The sequence below is a fragment of the Anser brachyrhynchus genome (genome assembly GCF_964034855.1).
Source record: "Anser brachyrhynchus genome assembly, chromosome: 1".
In the NCBI taxonomy this organism is placed as follows: Eukaryota; Metazoa; Chordata; class Aves; order Anseriformes; family Anatidae; genus Anser; species Anser brachyrhynchus.
The window spans coordinates 146,008,330-146,027,856 of NC_137694.1; the positions used below are offsets into that span (position 1 = coordinate 146,008,330).

General features: G+C 39.8%; 1 protein-coding gene across 1 annotated transcript in view; it reads left to right on the forward strand.

Annotated features, from left to right (window-relative positions):
• The window catches only part of LOC308184714 (pinopsin-like), a 93,277-nt gene that overhangs the window by 65,436 nt on the left and 8,314 nt on the right, over positions 1–19,527 (forward strand). Inside the window, exon 4 of the mRNA XM_080572074.1 lies at positions 943–1,176. Within this exon, the coding sequence (XP_080428200.1) occupies positions 943–1,176 (234 nt within the window). The remainder of the gene's footprint in view (positions 1–942; positions 1,177–19,527) is intronic.

A 19,527-nucleotide genomic window follows, 5' to 3' on the forward strand; every position in this document is an offset into this window, starting at 1 on the left:
AGCTATAACCAGACTATAACTATTGGTAAATTCATGACAGCAAGATGGGCTACTGTACCATTGCATTGAAACAGATCATTTAAGTCTGTGCTTCCTGTTTACCCAGTTCCTTTCCGTTTCCCCAAAACAACACGATAACCGAACTAAGTCAATATTTGGAATGCTTAATTTATTCATTTTTAAGAGCACACACACAAAAACAAACAAAACAAAACAAACAAACAAAAAACCACTATTCTGATGATTAGCAGGAGTGAGGCTTATTTATCAAAATGGTGAACTACCTGCAAAAGATAATCTATAAAGAATGAATCCTACCACTTGAAAGTTCATAAAGTCTTGTTTGGAAGGCTTCTCTAGTGCTACACTCTTCATGTGACCATTGCCAACATTACAGTGGGCCAAACAAGGCTTTGTCTACCCAAGCCTTGACAACGTCCAAGGCAAAGGTACTGAGCATTAGCACAATCGTAACGTTGCTCTGCTGTTTCCACAACCCAAACAGAAAATGCTTCTGTTGGTTCTCATGTGTTTCATAATGCTTCTCCATCTCAAGCAAGTCTTGTGGACTGGAATAACTTGAGTGAAAATATTGTGCAATTATAGAGAATACCATACCTAAAAAGCAACTGGAGATGACCTACCAATTAGTAAAAACTAGATGGTAACTTCTGTTTTTGCTCCAACCTCCACTCTGACTCTGGGTTATGCTGGCATGCAGCATGATATCTGTGGGGCTTTCCTCAGTGTCCGATGGAAACAATGAAGGTCTTCCCATTGCATTCTCTCACTTTTGGGTTTGATGTTGATTTGTTTCTGGAATTACAATGTTGATTGTCATTGCTAATCTAAGATCAAGAGTCCCAGGGTTATTAAAACAATAAAAAGAGCTGCTCAGCTTCTTAGTCCTACCTTTTTTTTTTTTCCTTCATCTTTCTCTAGGTTGGAAAAATCCACAAGAACACTGCCCGCAAAAGAGAATACCACGTACTGTTCATGGTGATCGCTACAGTTATCTGTTATCTCGTGTGTTGGATTCCCTATGGAGTTATAGCACTACTTGCAACATTTGGTAAGCCAGGTGTGGTGACTCCAGTTGCAAGCATCATACCTTCCATCTTAGCAAAAAGCAGCACTGTTTGCAATCCCATTATCTACATACTTATGAATAAGCAGGTAAGATATGTTATTATTAAATTATATTTTCCTCAGGGTATGTCAGGCATTATTGACTTCTGTGACTACCTGTCCTGTGGATGTGTCTTTGGGAAAAGGGCATTCAGGGCTGAAAAATATCACTGGAGTCCTGGGATGGAAATGTCAACATATTATGTTGCTAAATAGCAAGAACAGATATACATCTGCTTACTGAAATTGCTCGTGTTCTTCTGAGGACTTGTGTGTTAATTTGCATGCTGCAGTGTTGTCAAATTTAATGGAATCTATTTACAAAAGAAGAATATTGGGGGATGTAGGTGCAAGAAAAGAGGGTCAAGAAGAGGAAAGGGTTTCATGACATTGAAAACAATCTGAAGGAGAAGACCTGTTGAACACACTTTACCATTTTTCTTGACAGATCCACTTGAAAACAAAAGGTCATTTCAATTAAGTTTTTATGAACTTCTACATTTCTTTCTGTTAAATTCCCACTTCATCTATATGCCAAAATAGGGAACAATTTTTTTTCTCTTGAGGGGCAAGGCCAATTCTAACACTTTTAAAATGCCTAGATCTAGCTGAGGTGCCTCATTCCTGTAAATGGCATTTTCAGTACAGAAAAGTGAACTTAAAATTTCTACCTTGACAACTCTGACTCTGAAGTTTGATAAGGGCAGATCTGGAAGTTTTAAAAGTGTTTTGCAGTAAGATGTTTGGAAAATACACATAGGTTATGAAAACATTTTATCTTTTTGATTACATTAGTGTGTTAAACATTGATCTGAATTTCCTGTTCTCACTGTGTCTATTGCACTATTATATAGCAAATAAACCCATTTTGTCCTTTTTTTTTTTTTGCCTGGTGTATGCTGGAGCCTAATCTTAGTATTTATCAACAGCAGTGTTTTATTATTATGAAGCCTAGGAAAAGGAAAAGTTGAACATAAAAACCAAATATATTTTAATTTTGCCACTGTCTGAGGTTATTCTTCATCTACCATAAAGTTCTTAAACAAGGAATTAATATGCTCCTGAAGACTGAGGGAAAAATCCCAGAAAAAGACATGAAACTTCCCTGAAATCAGAAGGAAAAAATATTTTTGCCTTCCCCAAAGCTAGGACTTCTTTTCCAAAGTCTAGTTTAAGCTGACATTGAAAATACACAGAGCTCCATTTGAAAAGTGCTAATACTGAAACAAAATTGTAACTTTTTCTCCTTTCCCTTACATATTGCAGTTATTATGGAAACTTCTCAACAGCAGCATCTGTCTTGCTTCTCTGAGTTCTCTGAGCACTTAGACTGATTAGGTCCTTAACTTCCATGAGATCATCTGGCCATGCTACGGCCACTAGAGCAAGCTGTAACAGAGAAGGCAAGTACATTTTGGCATTGTATTCACACACAGAGCACATCCCAGACAACAGGGTTACAGAAGCTGAGGTAAAGATATGGATCTTAAAACACGTGAACTCAGTGTAGAGCTTTGGGTGCCTCCATATGTCTCAAGAACAGAATCACAAGCACAATTACCAGTGGTGACAACCTGGCAGCCACAGATATAAACACAACAAAAGAAGGCTGTTTTTATATTCTCCAAGTGCTCCAGGCGGTTATTGAGAACTCTGTATTCTGCAGCATCAAAGGCTTACGAGATAGTCACACTGCTGTGGGTGTGCTGAGGCAGAGAGGAAAGGTTCACTGTTGGGAAAAACTTGATTAGCAAGAATAAAGCCTGGATGCTTGCACATCACAGGAATGTAGCAAGCTGTCCAAAAATCACTCTTTCCTTGCAGTAGCTGTTTCTTTCAGATAAAAAGGAGAAAATTGTGAATACTTAACTTGTTTCTCAATATGAGGCTGACATTTGATCCAATTTATCATCTCTTATAAGAGAAGTACAATGCTGGATGATCTGTCTACAGGGGGAGGATTCCATTTGGACCATTCTGAGGCAAGGCAGGCAATTTCTTAGCAGCAGGAGCTGAAAAGACTTTGTAACTACTCAGGAGCACCCTGGCAGGGAACTGCAAACAGTTTCTTAAATATCTCTTCTTAGTCTCCAGTGATATGCAAGACCAATGTATTAGACTTCTCTCTTTGAACTTTGAGAATAATTCTTCTGTTTCCCACTGCCTGCTGTTCTGCAGTTGCCATCATTTAACAAAAAATGCAAAGGGACAGAGTAGTTGAATAAGTTTGAAGGGCAGATCATTAGTTGCCAGCTGGTAGTCACTGTATGAATTTTTTTATTATTTTTTTATTTTTAATATAGTTACCTTCCTTATTGTTACAGAAATCAAGACAAGATCATTTATGAAAAGGAGCTTTGTCAGATTAGGGGTAAATATTCTCATTGTAATAAAACCAAAATAATAGTTCTCAGTTCTCATTTGTTTTGCCATTATTTATTAGCAGTAAAATAACTATTTTTATGTGAAACTGAGGAATGATCTTCACTCACAAGAGGTGAAACACATCCATCCATCTGTTCACCTTCCTTTCAGACCAGGAAAAAGAGTTAAATACCTTTGTCCTATGTATGAAGTGCATTCACAGCACCTCAGCTACTTAGTAGCTTTCCTCATTCCTTTCTGTAAATTTAACACTTCGGGAAAAGTTCTCTCCTTCCCAGCACTTAGCTTCTCTGGGCTTCATGTTTTGCTGAGAATTGTCATGGGAGGCTGGTGCATCCCAAAACAAAAATTATCTAGCCTGTATTTTTCATGGTCATGTCTTTTGGATACAAGATGCCAACAGTAGGCTATTTACTCACGCATTTTGTAAATACACCAAGAACATATGGCTTAATCTCTAGGTCTCTGTGCATAAGCTAACCTTTTTGCTTTGGGACCTGCTCTGAAGGTTGCAAAACAGCACTGGTTGACTGCAGCCACAGTGTTAGCTTCCATCTGTCATAAAGCAATCTGGAGTATCGTGGAATTGCCACCCTCTGAGCCTGCCTTAAAAGTCATCCTGCAGAATACACCTTTAAATTAACTCTTGAACATGTTTTGAGTCACTTTCATGGTCCAGAAACCCCAGGAAAAATAATAATAATAAAAAAAAAAAAATAGTTTAACCTTTGTTGGTTCCTTCTGCACTGACCTGAGGTGATAAAATAGCTGGGGTGAATTTCTTTCCAGTGGCAGGGACTCCCTCATGCAGGACCTCATGGCTTATGCTGCTGTCCTTCTGCTGCTCCTCTCCAGGAGCACAGAAAGGCATAGTTTCAGCTGACCATTGCTGGTCTAAAAACATCATTCCAGGCTTGCATTAAGCTTCACTGACAAAGCTGTAAAGCACTAAACTGCTTGAACTGCCTGAGATTGAAGTAACATCTTCAAACTTCCACCCATGCAGCTACCCCAACAAGTTATTTATGACAGCTTCAGTTTCCTTCCTTCCACCATGGTGATGCTGACAGAAACCTCCTCTTCCACATGTTACATACAAGCAGTTGTTAAGCCTTCACCAGAGAGATACCAGCTTCCCCACAACCATGGACTTGCTGTTGCACAGATAGGGGCATCTTGCCTTCCTGTAGTCCATAGAACAACAGGAACTCAAAAACCCAAAACTTTCTGATGGGTGTAACTGTACTTCAGGACATACTTCACTGAAAACTAGGCATCAATAGCTGGATAACACAATAGTGCAGCAGCTTTTCACGTTAGCCTTATCTTATGTATGAGAAGTTCATTCATTTTTTATTGATATAGAAGTCGAGATACGAATAATAAGTGCTTGAGAGGGTATGGCTGTGAATGAGAAGTGGGTATTGAGACTGAGTCAGTCTGCACTTGCTATTTCACATAATTTCAAGGTAGCACTCAGAGAAAACAGGAATTTGCTTCACTGCAATTGACAGCCAAATTTTAGACAAATGAAACCTTATCACTTAAGGATCTCTAGAAACAATCACTTGGAAGCCCCTGATCAGATTATATGTTACAACTTTTGCTGATGTGAAATGATCTTGCTCAGCTGTGGTTCATGGGCTTCAGACTAATTACATGATTTCAGCAGTTATTTCCAGACATTTAGTCACTCAGGCAGTACACCTATGTCTCCCTGGACTACTGAAACTCAAACCAGCACTTCTAATACTGTTTTGCATATTGCAGTTTGGAAAACAAACAAACAAACAAAAAACCAAACCCACACACACAAAAAAATAACCACTCCAACACTGTGATAATCAGTGTCCTATTTCTGGTGTCAGAAAGTACCTCTGAGCAAAAGCAAGGAGGGAGAATGTGAGGGAAGGGCTGTTTTAGATGTGAATAGAAGTTACTGATTACCAGTTTGATTTCTACCCTGACTTAGTGAATTAAAATCACTACACTTATAAAAATAGAAGCGGACCTTGTCACCTTCCCCAAGGATTTGGAGAAGTGATGCTGACAAGAATATACAAACTTGTCTGAAAATAATTAATACTGTGACCTTTCCAAAGTTATCATGTTTTGGGGCTTGGTGAGGGCGAATAAATTAAAAGAATGAGCAAACTAAGCCAACTGCAAAGAATTCTGCATTTGTTGTTGTTGTTGTTGTTATTTGTTTCTGATGCACAATGAGATGTGAATAATAATGTACTTAAGAGTGCTCCTCAACAAGACCTGGAGCCAGCATGTGCAATTGTGCTTCTCTCTTCTCTCATGAGTGAGCACTTAGGCACACAGCCTTGTTGCTGCAACAGGGCTGCTCACGCATTGCATTTTCTTCATATTTATCTTCATTGCTCATGCATGTGATATAACATAGCCACCTGGGCCCAAGCTGGCAGCATCAACGGAGAGGCTATAAAGAGGTGAGGTAACAGTATTGGAGACCAATGTGTGATAAGCAGGAGTTAACCCAGCAGGGAAGTGGAGTTTCCCCAGTAGGTTACAACTGTGAGAAAAAGGAAAGGCATTTTCATATTGTTTAGCTGCATTTGGATGTGCGATAACACACCATCCAGAGAGGTGGCACTGACCCAGGTCACAAGTCAGACACCTCCCAGATGTGCTGTGGCTGCAGTGGGGAGCTGTACCACCACCCCACCGCTCACCAAGCGGATCACTACCAGGCCAACCCCTCTTCAAATGCCTCTGTGGAACTTGAAACGAGTCCTTCTTTAGGGATAAGATTTTTGCACCTTATATACAGTTTTCTAACAGCCCTTTTCAGTCCATCTTGATCTTGCCTTATGCGCCGAGCAGGGAGAAATGCATATGCACTTTGGGAAACAGAGTCTACACATGACAGTCATAAAGAAAAATAGAAGAAAATAATAACCTTAACATTTCCCAGCTGGATACATAACAGCTGTATTTTCACAGTCAATTTTCATGTGGTATTGTGCAGTTTTCAGCATTTCCCACAAAAGGTAATGTTTCAGTCTTCAAGCTGCAGGAATATGTGGGTAAGTTAATGGGTTTTTGTTGTCTTTTTTTTTTTTTTTTTAAAGTGCTCATTTTTCCCCTTGGAAAACTAAGATACTTTAGCTGCATGAGAACACAGTAGGACAGATCTGGAAAGACAGTACACAATAAAGAGACAATTGTGTTAAACCTCATTTTATGGACAAATTGAAACATATCTATTAAGTCCTGAAAATAAATCCCATTTTTTTAAGTTCATGACCTTCTAGAGGTTTGTGGACTTATCAGAAGATTTATTGCTATAAATTGCTATTTTTTTTCATTAAAATTCATGTAGATGTTAATAAGATGTTAATAAATGATTTTTTTTTTTTTTTAATCTCTTCTTTCACTGTTATCTGGTCTGATATTGGGTATATAATAGTGACATAAAGAAGTGACACTGCATTACCTAACAAGCAGTAGTATGACTTTTTAAAGTTGAGGGGCAAAAGGAAGAGACGTCTCAAGGGCACCTTTACAGCTGTCATAAAGTACAATTGCATCTCACACAGTGAGTTCAGAATTACTTTAGGTATTTCTCTCTCAGATTATGACAAAAAGATCAGATCAGATAAATAACCTATTTAATTAGGGTTACAAGTACATTTAGCAGCCCCAGCTAACATCATGCTGTCCCAGGCTACACTCCTGGTGCAACCTGGCTGAATATGTTCAGCATTATCCTGCCTGTCCTGTGGATGCTTTCCAAGGGCTGGACCAGCCTCAACATCACAGAAGAGTTTACGACTTGTTTGTTCAGACCTACATGAAAAGTAGCAAGCAGGCAGCCAGGTCACCAAAACTCAGGTCAAGCAAAATACTAAATAAATATGGAAACAATTAAACGTGAACAAACACAAACACAGGATAAACGTGTTTACTGGGCTAGTTAGTATCAGGGATGACAGTAACAGAAATGATGTCCACTTAGATCTTCCTTTCAGGAAGACAGAGAAAGTGAAGGGCAATGTCCTGGTTCTGGCTGGGATAGAGTTACTTTTTTTCCTAGTAACTGTTATGGTGCTGTGTTTTGGATTTAGGATGAGAATAATGTTGATAACACACTGATGTTTTAATTGTTGCAGAGCAGTGTTTATACAGATCCAAGGACTGTTCAGCTTCTCATGCTGCCCTGCCAGTGAGTAGGCTGGGGGTGCACCAGAAGCTGGGAGGGGACAGGGGACAGAGCCAGGACAGGTGACCCAAACTGGCCAAAGAGATATTCCCTACCATATGACAGCAATAAAAAGTAGAGAGAGTTGGCCAAGGGGCTGCTGTTGCTCAGGGACTGTCTAGGCATTGGTCAGCTGGCACTCTGCATCACTTGTTTTTTATTATCTCACGTGTTCTGTAAACCTTGCTGGCTAAACTGCTTATTCTGAGGCTTAAAGTTATCATTTTCATTTAGAATAAGCCCCTAGGCATTATGCAGGTAAACTGCAACAGGTAAAAATTGTGATCCCTTTTGACAACTCAAATTTTAAAATTAAAATGTAGTTGAAATCTAAAATTGTCTCATCCACCCTAGTGCATTTTCATTGAAATTAGCTCAGAAAAGAAGGACAATTGCCTCAGCTTTCTCCTGACAACTTTGCAGGTGATACAGGTCAGTAGAAAGGGTCATAGTCTAGGAAATTGAGTTAACTGTAGTGATTGTATGAAAAGAGATTAAAGTTGGTACCTGTTTGGTGGATAGCAAGGAAATACCCTTATGAAAAGATTCAGCCTCTAAAATCACTGTCACTGTACAAAGGGAATGAAACAATTAACTGTTTAAGAATTCAAAGAATAAGCAGGGTTACATCCCTAAGCTTTTCTCTGGTACAAGTAAGACTGTTTCAGCAAATTGTTTGCACTTACCTATCATGATCAGCCTGTGGTTGTGCTGGGAGTTTCAGGACACCATTTAAAATCAGCCATTTTCACACACTTCCAACTGTAATATCAAACCTACGAGGTAGATTGAGAGTTAAATGGAGGTTTGCAGTATTCAGATGACCATAGAAGCAAGGAATATGGCACATTCACACCTAAATAAAAGGTGTTGGGATTCATATAAGCAAGGCCCCTTGGTATCCTGTTTGCTCTTGCAAGTATACACCAGCAAAAACTCAAATCAATATTTCTTTGCTGTCTTCACATGTGTGTCTGTCCTCAAGGGGCTTTAGGATGGTCAACAGTTCAGTCAGTGATAAGAGAAATGCAGGAAAAAAGGATAAGGTATAATGACCATGATGTTTCTGTCTTGCTAGTACTTCAGAGTGATCTACAAGTTAAGTGTAAGCACTTAGCATTTTGGTGTGTTTTTTTTCTGGACTGATTTCCAAGTTTGGTGCGGACAGATAAGGTCCTACAAAGGGGAACAGGATCTGTAGGTAGGCTGAACTTCTGCTGTTCTTCAAATAACATTGCCAGGTGACACTGAACAGGGAGCTTCTGTTGCAGTGCTCTCAGCTGCATCCCCAGGTCAGGAATCAGACTGAATTTTAGCCAACACTAAAATTCATCTGTTGAAGGTCAAACATTAATTTAGCATCAGATTTCTCTGTGTTAATTCTAATGTTTCTGCTTTTCTCTAACATGTCCACATTTAACAAGTAGGTCTCCAGCTATATATTTGCTGCAGCCTTTATTTTCAAAGCTGTATGCAAGCATATGTCATCTGAAGAAAACAGAATCTGTAAGACAATGCAACCAATTATATAAGCAAAGAGTTTAGTTGCTTTATGAAGACTATCAAATTCAACAGATGAAAAAGATTTGAAAAGATAAGTGTAAGCCTGGAGGTAATAGAAATTCTCATTTGTCTCTCTTGTTCAATCACTGAGTAATCTCTTGTGATGTAGCAGTGGCATAATACTATAATTTTATCCAGAGCAGGACGTTTTGGTGTATTTCATCTGTCAGTTGATATTACTTCTCAGTGTTTTACTATGTCTACCAGCTATATCTTTGCAGTCATGTATCCAGCTAACAATTCAAGCAATAATCATTTCAGATTAGGTGATGGAGAGAAAAAAAAAAAAAAGAGAGATTTCTTAATCAGAGAATTTTTCAGCATTTATGTAGCTTCCTCTAAATAAATATTTAATTAATTTATTTAATCCTCATTATCCTCATAAAGCAGGTGAATATCATCATCCTAGTTTTGCAGCAGAAGAAATTTGAGTATCAAAGGTTAGATTACTGCCTAAAACCTCATGAACTTGCATGACAAATCTAATTCAGATCTATATAACTCTATGATTTAATCACGATGTCCTTCTCCATTCAGGACAAAGAAGCTACTGTACTCAAGGATGTAATGGTTTCCACAGTATTGAATATGTGACATAAAATATAGAAATCTACTAGGTCTGTAATTCATTAGATTAGGTCCCTTTTCATTATAAACTGCACCTTTTAATCCCATTAAGAAATTTGACCATGTGAGACTGAAAACAAATTGATGTTCCTTGTTTCTTGAACCAGAAGGCATTGCAGAGCTTTGTTCCTCAGGTGTCTAGTCAGCCAACTTCCAAACAAAGTCTGCTTGTAGCCAGTTTATAATCTTTCATTCCTGGTTTACTCAAAAAAAACTTATTCTTTGGGATGTCTTCTGTTCATACTCAGAAACAGCAGTCAGATGACTTTCTTCATACTGCTAGGTTAAACAAGTTCAGTTCTTTTAGTTTTCTCTAGTGATCAAGGCACTTCATTCTTTTGACATCGAATGTAAACACAATTAAAAACAACATTAATAGTACTGTTTGCTATATATACAGTCTCATGATACAAAAGTATGTGCCCTTGATACTATGCAAATGCCAGTGACCATAAATATGTCCAGTTGCCATCACTAATATGTAGTCATGGCAAAAACAGACCTGCAAAGGTCCTGACTTTTGTTAATTGCATTCCCTTGCTCTGTAGGCAATGGGCCATTCTTGTGGCATTGACCTGAAGTGGCAAAGGCAATGCTCCAGCCTTCCTCTTTTATTTTCTTTTATAATATCTCTTTTAGTTTTCTGAGGTTTTGAAAAATTCAAATAATAACAACAACAACAAACTCAAAAACTAAATTATAAGCTTATTGGTAATCATGCTTGGGACTGTGTATTTCATCTGGAAAACAACTTCCTAGCAGTTCACTGAATATTAGAAAAGGACCAACGCTTCAATGCATTAGGAGTTATTTCTTGTTTATGTCATCTTATTTGCAGTGTTTAACTCCCTTGATTATTGTTATTTTCTGAATTTAAATCAAAAAAAAAAAAAAAAGAACTACAGCTCTACAGTGACTTCTTAAATCCCTTTACTGTGACTAAATTATGACCAGATTTTCAGAAATGGGTGTATGGTCATGGTCTGTTATATAGGGTACAACTATGCAAATTGAGTATTTTACGGATGACTCTGGTCCAGATGTAGCATTTTATTCCTTTGGGGGAAATATTACTCAGGACCTTACAACTCAGAGAGTGATAAGGCTTCTGTGTGTACTGGATTTAGGCCAATATGAATATACTGAAAGAGGAATTCAAAGTTAACCAAAATGTGTACGTCATTCTTTTCACTTTTACCATCTTCTCTCTCAGTGATGACCAACGACAAATTCAAGGGATTTCTATGCAAGTTATAAAACAAAAAACAGGCAATTTTGTAACTTGTTGAGAAATTTTCCATGAAAGCATCTGCTCTGTGCAAAATGTGGTTTCTGCAAAATTTGAAGCTGTTAACTTTGCCAACTGTATTTTCAGCTGGGAAAACTTAAGGACAAAACATTCAATTTCAGGACATATTTCCTTGCCTAAGCCTCTACACATTGGTTCCTGTAAAATCTATTTTCAATGAGAAATGCTGTCCTTTATCCTTACAGATCAAGCTCCCTTCCCACGCTGCATGTCCCATGCACAAATGCAGGAGAGTTGTGGCTTAGCTAGAGAACAAAATGCAGCGAAATGTAGCCCAGTGTGGAAATCCAGTTTATAGGAAAACAGGCAGAGTGAGTCTAAACTGTGCCCTGCAGGTATCTGCCTATAATTGGATACTTTGCCAGTCCAAGCTTTTGTCCGGATTTTTTTTTTTAATTTGTTTTGGTTTTGTCCCAGATTTGGAAGAAATTTGAGAAGTATTAGATTCTCTCTCACAACAAAAATTCTGATTTCTCAACCCAGTCAGTTCTGTGGTATTATTTATTATCATACAATCATAGAATATCCTGAGTTGGAAGGGACCCACAAGGATCATCGAATCCAACTCCTGGCTCCACACAGGACCACTCAAAAATCAGACCCTGTGTCTGAGAGCGTTGTCCGAACACTTGAACTCCATCAGGCTTGGTGCTGTGACCACTGCCCTGTGGAGCCTGTCCCAGTGCCCGACCACCCTCTGGGTGCAGAACCTTTCCCTAACCCCCAGCCTGACCCTCCCCTGTCCCAGCTCCATGCCGTTCCCTCGGGTCCTGTCGCTGTCCCCAGAGAGCAGAGCTCAGCGCCTGCCCCTCCGCTCCCCTCGTGAGGGAGCTGCAGGCCGCCATGAGGCCTCCCCTCGGCCTGCTCTGCTCGGGGCTGAACAAACCAAGGGACCTCAGCCACTACTTGCATGTCTTCCCCTCCCGACCCTTCACTATCTTCATAGCTCTCCTTTGGACCGTCTCTGTTTTATGTCTTGCTTTTATTGTGGTACCCAAAACTGTTCACAGCACTCAAGGCAAGGCTGCACCAGTGCAGAGTGAAGTAGTACATGAAAACAAACAGATACTATCACAACATGGTCACAAGTTGAACCATTCCCAATGCTTTTTAATTTTGTTTTGGATTAAATCAACTCCTAATTGAATGCAAACAGAGGTTAAGATAAAATATAAAAATGACTTGGCTCCCATCCCTCATACCCACTAGTTACCATGCTGCAGCTCTCATTGTCTGAAAAACAGTGTGAGCTCCGTAACAAGAGTCCTCATTTAACAACAGGATTTGTATCTGGTAATCGAAAGATTATTCCATCGTTACCGTATCAGAGGCCTTCTAGAATGTCATCTGTCGCAACCAACAGAAAGAATCATTTTGGACAACAGGAAGTGTAGTAACAGGGAAGGTGATGTGGGAATTTTGGGGTGTGGAGGGGGACTGAAAGGGGAGGGCTCATAATAACCTGCATTTCAGCCAGAGGCAGTATGAAAAGTAGTGCTGAGGAAAGTTGCTGTGAACTCATCTGACCACATTTAGCAGGTAGATTGCTTTACTCTACAGCAGATAAAATGCCCACAAGCTGCTGAAGGTTTGTGTGTGTGTGTGTTTGTGTATTAGTAGAGCGTAAGACAGTGATGCAGCCTCAGACAAAAAAAGCCTGAATAATTCACAATGGAAGATACCAATGGTATGGTGATACAAAAACAATCTAATGAAAATAAGGGATTTGGATTTCCTTGTGTGGTGTTCTTGGTCTCAGCCTAAGTGGAGCTGTGTAAGAAACATCCTGAAGAACTATTTTCCCTAAATATGCATTACACACAGACTACAGCTAAGGATAGAGCACTCATAAGCCAGGGCAACAAGAACACAATCAGGTCACAATTCTACATACTACGTACAATTCTACGTGTGCATATGCTTTAGTAATAACAGAACTGGGACAGGTACATACTGGTCTAAGTCCACCACAGTTAGCTGTAGTCTTTCTTTTAATTCTTATGGGTTGATCCAGAGTCTATGGGAGAAGAAATGAAAATGCAAGAGGAAAACAGGTAGGCAGAACAACATATTGATGATGACTATATAAACACATACATTTTTCAAGTGTCAAAATAATTTTTGTTGCTATGATTTGAACTTTCAGCAAAATGAGAGTTATTTCAAAATGATCTGGAATCACTCATCACATATTACAGTAGTAATAGACCCTTCATTTCTTCTCATGAAATAAAATGTTACTGTAGGGACTGGTAAATTTGCTGCTGCCTCTGTCAGTCAGGATCCATCAATCATACTGCAAAGCCCTAAACAATTCTGACTTACTGAAATGAGAATAGAAAACAGAGACAGGGTCCATTTTGTTGCTGTTCACTGAAGATTTTTGCGTGTTCTTGTTCCTCACACTGCTTTAGGAAACTCTTCTTTCTTAAGTTCCTTTAAGGTAGGAAAAAATTAACTTCATATAAGCTGCCCTTTTTATATATAGTATAGGTTTTAGTAGCTCTACTTAAGGCCAGTGAAGAGCTAGTATGAGATAAATATTACAATCGGTCTTTTCTTCTGCAGTAATAAACCCTTTTGAAAGCATCAGGGGTTTCTTAAAGCAATGTGCAATGAAGATGCAGTAGCATTGTTAATATTGTGCTTTCATGTGCACAGACAGCCTCCTGGAAATTCAGCAGCCATGCTGGTTGCATTGAAGTATAAGTAAATGAAAGCCTCTCTTAAATTGTTTCCTCTAACAAAATAACTATCCCCAGTTTATGATCCATGCAGCTTTGGTCTCTGACTTTGTTTACTCTATATGAGAATGCATGTTACACAAGGACTTATCTTCACAATACTTTTAAATGATCAGGGATTATCTGAATAGTATGCTATATTCATGAAAATCAGGTAATATTTCTCAGACATTGTTATGTGATCTTTCGTTTCTGCCTTCCCTGCTCTTCGACCATGGAATAATTTTGTTGGTATTATTTTGGCAACAGATTATTGCTTTGTTTTATTCTCATCTCTGCTGTTCCTGGGTTGCTTCAGGTGTTCATTAAACTGCCTAATGGCCTGATACCTATGTTCAGCCCCATGTATTTGTAAAGTCTAAATTAGGTCCATCAGATAGTTTAAAATTTCATTTGTATAGAAAAGAACAAGCACTGAAAGTTGCTGGAAAATGACCCCAAACGTCCAGAGAGGGATATTGCTATGGAAGGAAAATAGTGTTGCTTGATTCAGATGGAAGCTTCGGCAAATACAGCTGTCCACTTGTCTGAAAAACCAGGCTCAGAAACCGGCCCTAAACAAAACTTTCCCTGTCTTTTCCTCCTGGTTGGTAGTCCATACATCTGCCCTCTCTGTGCTCAGGATATATTTCATATGATCCTCCTGTCTCACACTCCTCATAGGCAGCAACACTACTCCTAGGGGGTAAACCTCAGGTGTTTTTAGTTTGCAGAAAAGGTATAGAATCATAGAATATCCAAGTTGGAAGGGACCCACAAGGATCATTGAGTCTAACTCCTGAGTTGCCAAAGGACCACCTTCCCTCCCCCCCCCCAAAAAAAAAAATTATTAAATCAGACCATCTGTCTTAGAGCATTGTCCAAATGATTCTTGTCTCTGGCAGGCTTGTTGTCATGACTTGTCTGGGGAGCCTGTTCCAGTATCCGATCACCATCTTGGTCAAATACGTTTTCCTGATATCCGTTCTGACCCTTCCCTGTTGCAGCTTCAAGACGTTCCCTTGGGTCCTATCATTGGTCACCAGAGAGCAGAGATCAGTGCCTGCCTCTCTGCTCCCCCTCGTGAAGAAGTTGTTGACTGTGATGAGGCCTCCTCTCAGTCTCCTCCAGGCTGAACAATCCAAGTGACTTCAGCCACTCCTCATGTCTTCTCTTCTAGAACCTTTAGCATCTTTATTGCCCTCCTTTGGATGCTCTCTGTAGCTTTGTGTCTTTCTTATACTGTGGTGCCCAAAACTGCACACTATACTCAAGGTGAGTCCACACCAACACAGAGCAGAACGAGACAATCACTTCCCTCAGCTGGCTAGCAATGCTGTGCTTGATGCACCCCAGGGTAGGGTTGGCCCTCCTGGCTGCCAAGGCACGCTGCTGGCTCATGTTCAACTTGCTTTTGACCAAAACCCCCAGATCCCTTTCTGCAGGGCTGCTCGCCAGCATCTTGTCCCCTAGTCTGTACGTATAGCCAGGGGTGCCCCTTCCCAGGTGCAGAATCTGGCACTTGCACTTGTTAAAATTCATATAGCTGGTGATTGCCAGCTCTCTGATTTGTCCAGATCTCTCTGCAAGGCCTCATCACCCTCGATGGAGTCAACATCTCCACTCCATCTTGTATCATCTTTGAACTTGCTCAAAAATCCTTCAAGTCCTATATCTAAATTGTTTATGAAAACATTGAAGAGGACTGGTCCTAAAATGGAGCCCTGGGGAACCCTGGTAGTTGACAGCCTGATGTAACTCTATTTATAAGAACCCTCTGGGCCCAACCCATCAGCGAATTGTTCACCCATCTTAGTATGCTTTTATCTAACTGTATTTTGGTCATTCTGTCCAGAAGTATACTGTGAGAGACAGTATCAAAAACTTTACTGAAATCCAGAAAGATTACATCAACTGTCTTCCTTTGGTCAACTAGCTGGGTGATCTTGTCATAGAAGGAAAATAAATTTGTTAGACATGACCTTCCCCTAGTGAACCATGTTGGCTCTGACCAATGGCTATGTTGTCCTTCAGATGTTTTTCAGTAACTCCCAGAATAATCTTCTCCGTAATTTTACCAGGCACTGAAGTGAGACTGACAGGCCTGTAATTGCCAGGATCTTTCTCACCCTTCTTGAAAATTGGGACCACATTTGCCAGCTTCAAGTCAGTTGGGACTTGTTTGGATTCCCAAGACTGTTGAAAAACAATTGAGAGAGATCCCACAATGACATCAGCCAGCTTTCTGAGTATCGTGGGATGATTTCCATCAGGCCTCATAGACTTATATGCACCCAGGTGGAGCAGCAAATCCAGCATAAGTTCAGGGTTGACTGAGAGTTTATCATTTCTGCAGTCACAACCCTCCAACTCAGGACAGCTGGGGTCCCAGAGCCCATCACTGGTGTGGAAGACAGAGGTGAAAAATGCATTAAGTATCTCTGCTTTGTCTAAATTTCTCACTGTAATATGCCAAAAATCCTTCCTACTCTCACTCTCTTAATCTGGGTTGTAGATACTTTGGATCAGGAACTCCATCTAGTCTACAAAACATCAGAAAACCCATAAGTCAGGAACTCTTGAAGCATGTTCATGTCATGTTTGTTTGAAATGCTATAAGAATGACTGAACTATGCATACAAGACACAAACAAATAAATAAATAATATAAAAAACTTTTATCCTTATAGAACACAATCCATAACGCCCCAGACAGACCTCTTCCATTTCCCCTAGCACCTCACCAGCACAGGAGACATACCTGCTGCACATGGTGGCTGTGATGCAGGTTGTAGGCAGGCCATCACATGCATCAGCACTCCAGGACTGATTGTGGAAAAGAACACTGTTTGGAAGGTGGGCCAGCAAGATATTTTAATCAGGAAGTGCAGTCACAGCCAGAAAACTGTCTGGGAGAAAGGTAATTAACAGCAGCTGACACAGCCTGGAGTCAACACTGGTAGCAATTTTTCCCTCTGGCTGCTCCCATAAAATCAAGGCAGATGTGATGTCTATTCCCTGTCCTCATGAACTCTTCAAGGTTTCTGGAGTCTTCTCACAAGTATATAAGGAGCTGTGGCTACAGCAATTATCCCTTATCTGTCAGCACCCTGTAAGCAAGAGGGTATTTAATTCGTATTTGTGTACAGAAACAGGTTACCAGAGGAAATGGGTTTTATTTCACTTGTCATAGAGACAAGTATAAGCAGATGGAGGAGGTTGTTCAGAGTGTAGCAATGTGATCCCATAACTCTGCTGACATTAGTCTTTTCTGAGTTCAATTCATGGGACTTGTGTTTACAAAGAAGCTGAGGCAAAGCAGAAGTCAATTGCTGTTCATAAGTCTACCTTAGTTGTTCATTTTGAAATCACATCCCACCACACTAAGCCTGGCAGAAGCAAGAACAACAGTTGAGTTGGGTTCTTCTTTAAATGTGCAATAAAAAAATAAGAAAGCAAGCAGCCAAAACCAATTGAACATTAGGAAAAAAAGCAGCAGTTCTGCAAACGTTTCCAAATGGCGTAGTACATTTTTTATGTTTCTCTCTCCTTCTTTGCTGTACTTCTTCATTACTTGTTTCTCCCACTTCCTTCCCCTGAACCCCTTTCCTCAATTGTGTAATTTTTAAGAATACAGCAGTTGAATCAGCTATAGTTCCCCCACAATTTATCACAATTTACTTTGTGCTGTCAGTTCTCTGGTGGCTATTCTGGTTCTGGGAAAACAACAACAACAACAGCAACAAAACCAAAAAAACAAGCATACAATATTACTTCGTGACAATTAATTCCCTGACATTTTAATGCATCCAGTTAGCATGTCCATCAAACTTATTTATTTGAACATTTGCATATTTTTAGCCAAAAGAAAGAGGACATGCACTTCTACTTGCTTTGGGTAGCAAGGCTTGAAGCTTAGGCTCAGGCTGTACTTCCACAAAAGTGAAGTAATTGCTTTCAAGTACACTATCTGGAGTAACTTACCACTGTAAGAAAGTGGAATGTAAATATTAAAGACAGGTACATGAATTGAGTAGACATCGATAGGTTTTAATGTGCAGCAGATAAATTCATGCTATTCCAATGAAACAATCAAATTATCTACCAGTTACCCTGAGAAAACCAAGATGCTAGAAGGGCAAGAACAGAAGTTCAGCCAAACCACTAGTGTTAGTAGACTGTGCATATGACTATTCATACTGATTGATGAAGTAGTCCCACAGTAAGTCGCTGCTTAATCATCACTGCTGCAGGTGCAGTTTCCTGCAGAAAGTGGAGGGTGTGATTACAGGAAAAGACTGGCTCCTCCACAGCTTGTCTAGCTGTTCAACAGGTTCATGCTGCAGTCAAGACAGCAGGCTGGAGCAATCATCCTCTGAGATGTGTCTTTCAGCCAGATGACAACAGGCAAGCTGACAATAAACAGAACAAAATGACTGTATGAAGCTCTACCTGTCAGAGAACCATGCCCCTCTGAGCTGCTCAAGTGAAAACACAGCTGATTTCTAAGAATAAAAAGATAAAGGATGACTCCTTCACTGTTCAGAAAGGAGCAGTCTGATTTTGGGAATGAAACCTGAAAATCAGTTGCCTCTGAGGTTCCTTGAGATACTATCAGAAAAATAATGTCACACCTCCTCTATAGTCATCACTGCCAAAGAACAGGGAGAAGAGCAAGATATTCTCTGTACCCAACACAATATAGTTCATAGGTTTTCACCTGCTACTGATGTACTAGTCTGTATGCATGTGGGACATGCTGTGAGACAAGAATGTTTTCTCCCATGTCATAAGCAATTACGTTTAATGAGTGTTTTATCATATGCAAGACAGTGATCTTTTTTCTTTGTGTGTGTTTTAATGAAAGAAAAAAAAAAAAAACAGAGTAAAAGCAAAGTTGAAGGATTTGAAAAGCATTAATTAGTTGCTTCTTCCATGCATCCCAGCACTCAGTTTCCCCTAGTGTAGCTCATTGTTCTGAGAGGTGTTACTTGCAAATCATGGCATATAGTAATTATCCCCTCAATGTTGCCTGCCAGGAGGTGGTGAAATACAAAGCATGAGCTGCATGATTACTGGCTGCCAGGAGTTTACATGATGGCAATCAAACGCTTAACGTTCTACTGATGTGCAACTAGCTTTGTTGTAGGCATGGAGTCACTGTGACTGTCTGGGATGAAAACAGTTTATACCACCTCTGTTAGCCCTACTTCAGCCACTGCATAGTTCAAAGGCTACCAAAAGCAGTGGAATGCCTCACATTCATGGATTTATGCAGATTTATATTGGTTACATTGTATGGTACTTCATCACAGACTGAATAGCAACTTATGCTTTCCCTTCGGTAAGTTGTTTTTCATTTATTTCATAATTAATTAAAAATTATACTCATGCTAAGACATGATGCTGGATTCTTTGAAAGGATGGCACAGCCACTTAAGTTTATTAGCATTTTGAGTGCAGCATCAAGTAACCAGAGCACGACCTCCTTAGAGGGCTAGACTATCCTAAGAAATTGACCGTCAAAGCTGTAGCAGCATAGTATGTCCTCCTGCGGGAATCCTA